Source organism: Atta colombica, unplaced genomic scaffold (genome assembly GCF_001594045.1).
Source record: "Atta colombica isolate Treedump-2 unplaced genomic scaffold, Acol1.0 scaffold9, whole genome shotgun sequence".
Taxonomy (NCBI): Eukaryota; Metazoa; Arthropoda; class Insecta; order Hymenoptera; family Formicidae; genus Atta; species Atta colombica.
The window spans coordinates 2716792-2728896 of record NW_017259583.1 but is presented as its reverse complement, the minus strand read 5'-3'; the positions used below and the strand labels follow the sequence as shown (position 1 = coordinate 2728896).

The 12105-nt window shown below is 34.2% G+C and overlaps 1 protein-coding gene and 4 non-coding genes across 10 annotated transcripts in view; 4 read left to right on the top strand and 1 right to left on the bottom strand.

Annotated features, from left to right (window-relative positions):
• Positions 1 to 12105, bottom strand: part of LOC108693403 (protein furry) — a 32961-nt gene that overhangs the window by 3992 nt on the left and 16864 nt on the right. For all 6 annotated transcript variants that reach the window (XM_018202314.1, XM_018202317.1, XM_018202320.1 and 3 more), the window contains 14 exons: positions 9406 to 9542; positions 5488 to 5727; positions 4702 to 4970; positions 4388 to 4514; positions 4020 to 4210; positions 3300 to 3937; positions 3041 to 3209; positions 2644 to 2953; positions 2206 to 2506; positions 1585 to 2099; positions 1168 to 1476; positions 935 to 1103; positions 354 to 526; positions 129 to 203 (listed from right to left, as the gene is read on the bottom strand). In XM_018202314.1, the coding sequence (XP_018057803.1) occupies positions 129 to 203; positions 354 to 526; positions 935 to 1103; positions 1168 to 1476; positions 1585 to 2099; positions 2206 to 2506; positions 2644 to 2953; positions 3041 to 3209; positions 3300 to 3937; positions 4020 to 4210; positions 4388 to 4514; positions 4702 to 4970; positions 5488 to 5727; positions 9406 to 9542 (3623 nt within the window). The remainder of the gene's footprint in view (positions 1 to 128; positions 204 to 353; positions 527 to 934; positions 1104 to 1167; positions 1477 to 1584; positions 2100 to 2205; positions 2507 to 2643; positions 2954 to 3040; positions 3210 to 3299; positions 3938 to 4019; positions 4211 to 4387; positions 4515 to 4701; positions 4971 to 5487; positions 5728 to 9405; positions 9543 to 12105) is intronic.
• Positions 7963 to 8035, top strand: Trnaa-agc. The gene has a single exon. It is a non-coding gene; the product is annotated as a tRNA-Ala (tRNA).
• On the top strand, positions 8116 to 8188 carry Trnaa-agc. The gene has a single exon. It is a non-coding gene; the product is annotated as a tRNA-Ala (tRNA).
• On the top strand, positions 8426 to 8498 carry Trnaa-agc. Its single transcript has one exon. It is a non-coding gene; the product is annotated as a tRNA-Ala (tRNA).
• Positions 8582 to 8654, top strand: Trnaa-agc. Its single transcript has one exon. It is a non-coding gene; the product is annotated as a tRNA-Ala (tRNA).

Below are 12105 nucleotides of genomic sequence, written 5' to 3'. Positions count from 1 at the left end.
AATTCAGAATAAAATATTATATAATTACATGTAAATATACATATACATATGTATTATATTAGGATAAATTATAGGATAGGACACACTATTCGAATTAATAATTGAAACGTCTGCAAATAAAAACGTACCGATGGACTCTTTGGTAAACCAACTCTTTGTCCACATGTCGTTAACAAATTTACCAAGCACTCCCTGACACGGCCCTATTGAAAAAAAATCGATTATATATCTTGAATGCATAATTTATACATATTATTAATATATTAAATTTTCTGTCTATAAATGTTATCACTTTCTAATCAAATCTTTTGCAATCATAATAGATTCTTGTTTGATATTTTTTATAATTATACCTGTGACATCCATGGTCTTTTCCAACCGGCAATGGCACTATTTTCAGCCGGTGATAGAGATAACGAACAACGTGGAGAACTGATTAATTTTTCTTCAGTACCTTGACGTATCAGCCAACGTTGACCGATTACTGGTGTTTGAGACAGATCGAACGTGAAGTCCATTGTTCTTCCTATTAATAAAAATAAAACAGATAAAATATTTTTAAAAATGATTAATAAAAATAAAATCTATATTTTTACATGATAATAATAGAACACATTTTTTTACTACATTTTGTAAAATATTTTAGTTAAAAAGATTTTAGATACACAAAAGTCCAAATAATCGTAGAAACATAAGTAATACATATACTTAAGAAAGTATAATATAATTCAAAGCATATTTGGTTTAAAAAAATAATTATTTTATTTTAGGAAAAGATTATCTATCATTATTGTTGTTCTTATCGCAATCTGGGTGTCGTGCAAGAAATCATCCGTGCCATGCATGCATGCCGCAAAGGAAAAAAAAAACAAAATTGATAATGTACATTCAAGGAAAATAAAAATAATTAATTTAAACGGAAATGTCGATTTACCTGGTAGCTCTTTTTTGGTAAATATCTCTGTATCGGTGAAACTAGGATGTGGTGATGATAGCGAAGAATCCCAAGATGAACCGTGCATCGAAGTCGGCGGCGCTACGAGTGTTGATGATCTTGTCACTACAAGCTTCAAGATTTTTAACGCTTCTTTCCATTGAGTGCCCTAAAATATTAGTTTATTTATTTGATAAACGATTATGAAGCTAATTAAATATTTAAATCTTTACCTCAACGTATTTAGAAATCACTCTCAACAGTTCGGTATTGATCGGTTGCGCGGCTGGAGACGCCAAATCCACGTAATGCAACATGCAATGTATAATACTGAGTACTGGCAATGCCACACTGCTTGGACCTTTCTCCAGTACTTCCACAAGGAAAGCAAGCATGTTGAAACTAAGATGAGCGTAAGAATCGTAAAGATATTTCACTACACATTTAGTCCACTGGAAACTTTCCTTACTGAAAGTACGCCGGCTGTACAACGTCATTACAGTACCAAGATTCTCTAATTTCTTTCCCTTTTCTGCGCTTACCTACAAGAAAAAAAAAGTTAATAAATGAGTATATTTCAATAAATAAATTGATAATTGCACTTTTCATACGTTAATGTGATAGAAAGTCAATAAAAAGAAAAGACTTACTTGCGCAATATTTTCGGCGCTTCTAATGCAAAGTTCGTTAGCATCTTCGTAATTTAATAACATGTAAGGCAACAATGATACAACATTCATCGGGAATGCGAGGCTCTGCGTCGGATCGACGACTGGCAGATCTAATAGAGGCGTGAATTGAGACAGCAGTGTAACAACTGGTTCGTATGTATTTGGACTAGTGCATCCTTTCAATAACAGCGCGTGTACACCGGGAAACGAAGTCCATCGCAGTTGCTGTTGCAATTTCTCAACCTTGTCCCGGGCATCTGGTCGATCGAGTGGTAGCCTGTGCAGCACGCGACTGAGTAGTCGCAATGCCAAAAGGAATTCGTGTTCATAATCTGATTCAAGCAAGGATACTGACAGCCAGAACAATTGCGCTAGTATTGTCATTTTGTCATCCTGCGTGGCGGAATCACCTAATAATTTCAAGGACTGTGCTGACCTTGATCTCGACAAGTTCGAGTTAGGATACTTGTTGCCGCCAGTTCTGTTTTCCAATTCTATAGACAAAAATTTTTTGTTCAAATCAATGAATTAGAATTAAAATTTATAATGGAAATCTAGTAATGTATTGTAAATACAATACAAGAAGTATCAAATAGTAACCTTTCATATCGCTGGTCGCGGAATTTCCACCGCTGGATCTCTTCATGCAGTAGCTAACTGAATAACTAGTGCTCCTAGTATGTCCGCCTTGATTTAAATGAGAAAACATGTTCGGTCCAGTTGGATATCCATTTCCACCTGGACTACGCTTCCCTCCGATTACATTTCCCGATACAGGATCTTTGTTATTCAAATTAGGCGTCGATTTAAAGATTTCCTTCATAAAATCAAGAGGCCTAAAGTCTGACTCGAGTGAATCAACAGCTGCTTCCAACGTTAGCAACAACTCTGTTACATATCCCTAAGGCACATGAAAATTATAATATTATAATCATAAAATATTCAAGATACCAATCAACTTAAAATTCTTTTTAAAATCATTCTCAATTATATTTTTTAAAATAAAAGTAATTATATCAACAAGAAAACTATTGATACCTGCATGTCTTCGCCTTGCTCAGCAACTGTTTCCACCAATCTAGATAAGATATCAGATAGCATTCTAGACGTTATGGGAACACGCAATGCTCGAAAAACTTGCAAAGATCTTCCTGCATAGTGTCTGGATGAGCAAGAGAGTCCTAATTGCAGCGCCGTTTGCGCCCATCTCTGGCTAACTAATGCGTGAGGTAAAGAGTCTCTAAAGACACGTAACACGTGCCGCAATAATATCGTAAGTTGCTCGGCGCTACGCACCCACCATACTTTGGCAGTCATATCCTCATAATTCCAAAGCGGTTGATTTGTCCTATCATAAAAATTATAATATAATATAAGAAACATAATAATTAAATTTTTTATTTTATTTCTCCGAATATGTAATTAACGTGTATACCTAGACGCTAAGAAATTGATTAAGGACTTAATGACGTCTTGTATTGGCATATTGGGGCCCGGTTGAGGACCGGTCCAATTATGTGTGTCCTCTGGCGTTACAATAACAGGCGGCACTGCATTCATCGTCGTTCCGCTCGCAGTCGGCCAGCTATTACATACCGCTGGTTCTGTAAAATTGTTTCTTTTATTATTTCTGTAAATTTTTTTTATAAATACAAAGTAAAAATAAATTTATGTAGCGCATCTGGGTATCTTACCGTAATGAGAATTCCCATAATCTTTACTGTCACCTGTTGTCGATTGATTCGAGTGATTCATCGACATCGGTGGAGTTGACGTCGAATTCGACAGAGATGAATGAGTAGGTGTACCGTCCGTAACCGAGGAAGACGGCAACGGTGGAGGAGGAGGTGGCGGCGGAGGTGGCGGAGGTGCTGGCGGAGATGCTGAAGAATCGGGAGGCATAGGTGGTGGCGGAGGCGGTGGTGGAGGAGGTGGAGGAGGTGGGGGCGAAGAGGGTGGAGGTGGTGAAGACGATGGTGGTGGTGTCGTGGGGGGTGGAACTGCAGGAGGACCGTACAGATAACTATCAAACTCTGGATCCATCTCCGTAAAATTGTGTTCCAACACTGGTAGAGTCGGAGTGGACAATCCCAATCCCAATTGCTCCGTCTTCGAGGCGAGTAACACGCGTGCCACGCCGAGATGATCACGATGGTCGCCAAGTACGACCAGCAAGTTCAGCAGCAAACAACGACAGTGATCCCGTACCAATGGTCTGGAATGGTCTAGACCGAGAAAAACTATGTGCAGCATCAAAGGAACATGTATAGCCCAATCAAGCTGGATTCCGTCGATGACCACGTCAGTGAGCAACATCACAGCGATGTTACATCTGAAGGGTTATATAACAAAATCAGATTATTAATGCATATCATATCTAGCGAAATGAATGAAATACCGTAGGTTGCACTCACCTATGAAATCCGCTTATCGGCTGAGAGCTGTCGGGCAAGTATTCAGTTAAAGGAGCGAAATATCCGCCGTATTCTGGCATTGGCAAGGGATGCGGTTGAGGAATATCAAATTTCTCATCGACACATGGCATCTTTCCATTCACTCCGACTGGTCCATTACGAGCAGCGTAACAAGACTCGTCGGTAGTTAACTAAAAACAATATTAATGTTTCAAATTGGACTATCCTGTTAAAATGCATTAGGTGCTTTTTCAAGCTTTTACATATTTTTACTCGTCACTTTGTCATCAAAAGAAGCAAAACTTTTGTATAATTTTAAGATTTTAACTTTTTATAACGATAAATCAAATTTTTAATAGAGTATGTACCTCGGCTTCCGTCGTCGGAGTTGATAGATCATCTGGAAGAACTGGTGGACCGCTCGCAGTCCTTGTCTTTTCTGCCCTTGGAGTTTGAAATCCCGCAAGTGCTCTAAGCGCGGTATCAGATTTTGAGCTGCAGAAAATTTCAAATATCTTGAAATAAATTAGAATTCTTGCAGATCAAAGAATGATTATATCACAAAATTAGTTGTCCTCAGACATCTCTTTCTATTTTCGTAAAAATAAACTTAAGAGATACAATTATGGAACCTTTAAATTTTAATTAAATAATATATTTCAACAAGTATTATAATACTTACCCGGTTTTGACGGGATCTTCTCCGGAGTGCCTTTTCGTATGGATGGTACCTTTTTCAACACCGAGATCACGAGGAGGATTGGCAGGATCAGCAGCGGGTGCATCGCTGTGTGACGAGGCTTTTCTCATGCTAGTAAGCCGGTAAAAAGGTGGCGTTTCAGTCCGCTCGATCAAGCAATTCAGAGTTTCGACCGTTTCCAACTCTGTCATCATTTCATCGACAAGACGATCCGGACGGGCTCGTGCCAGATACAATACCACACGCTTTGCCTAACGATTCAATTTTTATTTAACAAAAAAAAATAAAAGTAATGACGGTTAAAAAGCTAGATTTTTAATGCTTAAATAATTCAATCTGAATTATTTAATCTATATATACTATATACGCACATGTATATATATATATATATATATATATATATCATATTTGTAGTTATTCGAATTGCGCGTCGAATTGGTTTTTCGGATTTATAAATTAAACTACTGTAGTAATATCACGAATTAAATTGACAAACAGTTTTAATAATTTGGTGCTCAATCAGACATCCTATTAGAAAAATGCTGAAAAATAAATTTATTGCGAAAAATATTACTTCGGCTGGGAGTCAAACCCGGATCTCTTGTATTTCATACGAGCGTCCTAAGCATTTAGACTATCGAGATCTTAGTAATATTCTTTATAATAATCAATGTATGTATGGAAATGTTTTTCTTTCTCTCCTTCTCTCAATTTTTATTATTACTGCCTTATCGCTGCAAATAAAGCTATCCTAAAAGTTTCACTCACGTATGGTAGCAGCTCCTGAGGTGCCATTCCCGAGACGATAATTAAATAGCGGATTATGACTTTAAGATTGTTTGGCCAACAACTACACAAAGTCGCCCAAAGTTCTTCTGTCTCTTTAGGATGTTCGTCCGAGAATTTCGCTGTGATATAGAAGAGATTGTTGAGCACCATCTCCGTCGCTTCTGCGCTGCCCCAGCCTTCTCTGCGAGTTCCTCCACGTGTTACATCACTCGTGTAATACTGGAAAAAATTAATTAAGAAATATTGCAGGAATATAAAAAAATATTTTCTGTAAATGTCCAAGTAAACAAAACCTTTCTGAAGAAATACTTAAAAAATGAGAAAAATCATAATTAGCCATAAAATTCTATAATTATTCTAAAATACTATCTTTTCTTTTTTATAATAGAAAATATCATATTTTAAAACTATTAACATCTAAAAAAGAGAACATTTAAATTTAAAATTTTTCAATCGGGAAATGTTTTTATCAAAGAGCTTTTCATAAAGGATAAAAAATAGCTGCGTTGCGAAAAATGTTCGTTAATTTTGATATTCTCCCTCGCTTGATTAAAAAACAAGAGTATTGTTTACAAAATAACAAGATAACGATCATTCATTACATATCACGATATTGTTACTATTGTTACTAACAATGGTAAAGGTTTAATACAATGATATTAAAAGAAAAATGAGAATATTGAAAATCGATTATGGTATTGTTTGCGTGTCAGGCACAAGAGCTCTCGATATAATCATCTGAATTACAATTCTATCGTCTCATCTGTCTGTCCATAGAAATGATCAAGGTTATTACTATCAACAATAATTGAATAACATCGTTCGAAGAAAGACAAATGTAATAATCGTTACGTTCTTTATGCTCTTTCTCCTTTAAGTGAATTTTCTTCTCAATGGTCTTGATATCACTCTAACCGATCGTTCAATTACGATGTTCACAATAGAATTGATCAAGAGAACTCTTATGATTGCAATAAGCAAAATTATCAAAAGAAGATATTTTGCAGACACTAAGTATTGATTCAGGCACTTCTCCCACATAAATTGAAGTTCTACTGTGCTATTCCTGCTATTTATAGAATAATCAAGAAAATCACGTGGATAATAGAATAGCACAGTAGAATTTCGATTTACATGTTAAGATTATTCTATAATTAAGTGAATCACGAGTGTTGATAATTATTGGATAATCATGATGCGATGAGAGATCTTGAGTATAAACTTATGATTTCTACAATTTCCGGATCCTAATCAAATATTTTAATATTACAACTATATCATTTGTTATTAATTAAAAAAATATTACGATATTCGAATGTAATATGCCAAATATTGTACCCAACCTTAGAGATTGGCATCGATCTTTCTACTTGCGCCCAAACTTCACCATATATTTTTGTCAAAATTGCTTGCATATGTTTTTGGTGATATCTTGTGTCGTGAGAATTCTTCATTTTTATGAGAACTTATTATATCATTTGATCGTATATCATTTTTTTATATCTATATAGTACTATTGTATATTTTACAACGTATTAATATTCATATTTTTATCGAAACTAGATTGTATATTCTGTACATTAATATCCTTATCAAAATTCTATAGCGTCTATTTCTTGCAAAGGAATTAACTTACTATTCTTATTATGTTTTATCATTGAGTTTTCACGTTGCACGTGCAAACACGATTGCTATATTGATGCATTTGCAAGTCCGTCGAAATCAGTACACAGCTCAGGTATTGAGTTCTCTGCGAGCTCTTCATATTCAACGTTGAGATTCTATCCACAATGTTCTATTTTCCCAAATAACAAAGAGATACCAGTGTAATACCAAACTTATGGAATTACCTCATCTCGTCGAAAATTAGTACATAATAATTAATCTAGTAATAAACTTAAAGGCTATGGGAATTAGCGCTGTAGAAAGTGCGCGATAAAATATCAATGTAACAAGTACGAGCGATTATTGAAATTTTGTAACTATTTGTTCTAATTAAAAGTCAGATACTTGACTAAATGTTACGTTGATATTTATCGCGCACTTTTTATAGTGCTAATTCCCATTAAGTTTATTATTTGATTAATTTATTCATTTCGGGAATTAATATTATATTATTTTTAGTACATAATAGTCGGATAAAATTATCGGCCATGTCTAGGATAATGGAACATTATTTTTATATAAAATCTATGAAAATGTCCCTAAAAGTGTGAAACAAGTTTATCTTGTGTGTACAAAATATTAAAATTTTTAAAGATTTATTTCTATTCAAAGGTTATTTACAATTTTCAAAGTTGATCATGAAAATGACATATATCATAGAAATATAACTCGTTTTTACTACACAAATGATAAATATGAATTCTGAGATTATGCAAAATTATAGATGCAACTGTTTCCTAAAATCACAATCATTATTTAAAATAATTCTGCAAGCGATCCAGATTAAAAGGGGGCGTAGCTCAGATGGTAGAGCGCTCGCTTAGCATGCGAGAGGTACCGGGATCGATACCCGGCGCCTCCAAGATCATTTTTTGCTTCCTTTTACCAAAAGTGGATCACATTTATGATACAAAACAATCCTGCCAGTGATCCAGATCATACGGGGGCGTAGCTCAGATGGTAGAGCGCTCGCTTAGCATGCGAGAGGTACCGGGATCGATACCCGGCGCCTCCAATATCATTTTATTTTTTGGCTCCTTTCACTAAAAGTAGATCACTTATTCGAGCTTGATTGCTCTTTCTACAGAACTGCATATAAGGAGGCATAGCTCAGATGGTAGAGCGCTCGCTTAGCATGCGAGAGGTACCGGGATTGATTCCTGACACCTCCAAGATCATTTTTTGCTTCCTTTTACCAAAAGTGGATCACATTTGTGATATAAAACAATCCTGTCAGTGATCCAGATCATATGGGGGCGTAGCTCAGATGGTAGAGCGCTCGCTTAGCATGCGAGAGGTACCGGGATCGATACCCGGCGCCTCCAATATTATTTTTTTTTTCTTCCTTCCATCGAAAGTAGATCACTTTTCTGAATTCAATTGATCTTTTTGCAGAACTACATTATAAGGGGGCGTAGCTCAGATGGTAGAGCGCTCGCTTAGCATGCGAGAGGTACCGGGATCGATACCCGGCGCCTCCAAGTTCTCTTTTTGCCCTTTGATCAACAATAAATCATTTATTATGTCCAACAGCATACTGAAAATATAACGTAGATTATAAATCAAATGAAAAGTCCATTTAGAATATCAAAAGCAATATTCGACATATTTATAGCGCGCGTATATTTTTTCTCTCTTCTACACAATAAACAATTGTATTGTTTATTTATAAATATGTTCGTTATGCATCAAAATACGTTCAATAAAAGTTCAATTAAAAGTTGCAAAGCTCAATTATTTCATCAACTTCCACAAACTAAAATAAACAAACAAATGAAACAATAACAAACTGTTCTAATTCTGGAAATAAAATAAAATAAATATAATATTAATAAAAAATGGCTCTTGAGAATTATCGCTATAAGAAGTGCACAATAAATATACATTTTATTAAAAATTAATTATTTGCCTAATATTTCAAAATAGACAAATAAAAATAGACAAACCAAAATAGACAAATTAATATAAATTATTAATATGAATTTGCTATATTATCAGCTCTTGAATAGTAACGTAATATCGCAATATAACAATTGCAATATAAAAATATCTCTTTCGATAAATGTTTTTGTCAATTATATTATTATCTTAAGCCTTTGTTATATTATTTCTATTGTCTCTATTAACTACGTCCAAAAAGTAAAAACACAGAGTTTCAGACTTTCGAAATAAAATGCAATTTTCTGTAGCGCTGCTATTCCAAAGCTGATCATGATAATGAGTTTCATTCACCTGATAATAACTCAACGGATTAGATGGCGGCGGTACATTAGGATCAACAAGTTCCATATTATGCAACCAGGGTAACAAATATTGCAGTAACAATTGTCGGACTTCTCTTCGAGCTGTTTGAAACCGATGTGTAATTTCTGAAACATATACGTATTCTTGAGCATAAATTTCCGATGGTCACATCAAATAATATTATTAGGTGTACAACTTTGCTTCCGCCGTTTTCCTATAGATGGCTTTAGCGGTAAGTGGTGGTCGAAATAAATAGATCATAGACGTCATACAATAAACTTGGCCATCTGTCAACATAACCCCATAGAAACATTAGTCGATTTGTGTCTGCATCATAAAGTTATTCTCGATTGAAAATGTCAGTTTATGAGCCAATTCTCATCATTTGCGGGAGGTTTTAATTTTTTGTTTCAATATGAAGAAATCTGCGGCTAAGGCTCATCGAATGCTCTCAAATACTTATGGTGAGGCCGCTATTAGTGAAAGAACGTATCGTGAGTGGTTTCAACGCTTCAAGAACGGTGATTTTGACGTCCAAGGTCATGCTCTGTATTTGGTGGGACCAGCTCGGCGTAGTGTATTATGAACTGTTAAAACCGACTGAAAACAATCACAGGCGATCGGTATCGAACGCAATTGATGCGTTTGAGCCGAGCATTGAAAGACAAACGGCCGCAATACAACGAGAGACACGATAAAGTGATTTTGCAGCATGATAATGCTCGACCCCATGTTGCGAAAGTGGTCAAGACATACTTGGAAACGTTGAAATGGGAAGTTCTACCCCACCCGCCGTATTCTCCAGACGTTGCTCCCTCTGACTATCACTTGTTTCGATCAATGGCACACGGCCTGGCTGACCAGCACTTCCGGTCTTATGAAAAAGTAAAAAATTGGATCGATTCGTGGATAGCCTCTAAAGATGACCAGTTTTTTCGACCCGGGATTCGTACGCTACCCGAAAGATAGGAGAAAATAGTGGCCAACGATGGACAATACTTTGAATCATAAATGTATAACCAGTTTTTTACAATAAAGCCTCGAATTTCGGAAAAAAAAACGGCGGAAGCAAAATTGTACACCTAATAATGACATCCTTTATTAATGTTACGTTTAAATAATATAATAGAGAGTATTAAAGGAAAGCTACATAGGCTACAAATCACTTTTTTTTTATTATTATAGTATTTTTTTATTATTTATTATTATTATTTATTATTATTTATTATTATAGTAGCATGTAAGCTACTTTTATGTTAATAATAAAAAGAAAAATCAATATTAAACTATTCTTTTCTTACAATTTTTATATGAATTAATGGATTGTCACGTTGTCAGATTATTTTTCTTGTTTCCTTTATTAACACAATTTTTCCGAGACAATATGTCCGAGCACATTTCTTTCCTTGCCAAGTTCATCCCAATTCTTTTCAAATATGCATTGTATTGAATTTCATCCATAATACATTTTATACGTGCATAATGCATGTTTACGAATATCTCATCATCTGTCTCATCTCTCAATTTAGAAATATTTAAACGTTAGTTATTTTGCAACTTATACGAATTTAATACGCATTACATTATCAATTCCTTTCCCTTCTTTCATCTACTGCATTCCCATGTTGCATTTAATCCATTTAATTAATATCAATGACGATCTCCAATATTGCTGTATAATATTAATGTACTAGTTTAAATTAGCAAGATGGAAGGGGCATTCAAAATGTTCATTGGCATTCGCAAATAATTAAATGATTAAAATTTCTAAATGATTTTGAATCAACCAATTGTGTATGTGCACGTTCAAAATTACATGTATTATTTTCGCCTACAATTATCTGCATTTATTTCGGCCGTGAATTGCATTTCTTTCTGAATTTTAAATATTAATGCATCGACAATTATCACAAAATACTTTACTACCTACTTTCTCCTTTGCGTCTAATATGATATGCAAAATTGTTCGATCATTAATATTATTTCTAAGATCTTTCATATTTACAAATATATTGACTAAATCAAGAAATTGCTATAATCTAATAAATCTGGGAACTTATATAGTTATTTCTAGAATTTCAATTAATATTAATTATAAATTAATTTGCTCTAAGCAAATTAATTTATAATTAATATTAAATCTTATAGGATTGTATATGTGAGAAATATAATCTATAAAACTGGATGCCTTAAAGGCATGTTGGATTTTAGATGCTTATAATTCTGTGTGAATTTACATACTACATATATAGTCCTTTAAAATGCACGTCGAAACGATTTTTCGGTCTTGAAATGCAAATTACTAAACTACCACAGTAATATTACGAGTTAAATTGACGAGTTAAATTAACTGTTAAATTAATTGACGAGTTAAATTAATTAGCTAGTCAATTTAACTCGTAATATTAGTAGAGATAGTTTAGTAATTTACATTTCAAGATCGAAAAATCATTTCGGCGTGCATTTTAAAAGACTGCATATGTAATATATAAATTCACATAAAATTATACAAGCATTAAAAGATTCGGTTGGATCGTTAAGGCATTCATTTCTATAGGTTTAATTTATAATTAATATAGATTTGTATTCACGTTTTGAACAAATTCGATATTTATACGTGCTCTGTGTACCTTAGTGTACCTATATTACATAACATTTTATGTTTAATCTTAATAAAGTTTAAAATAT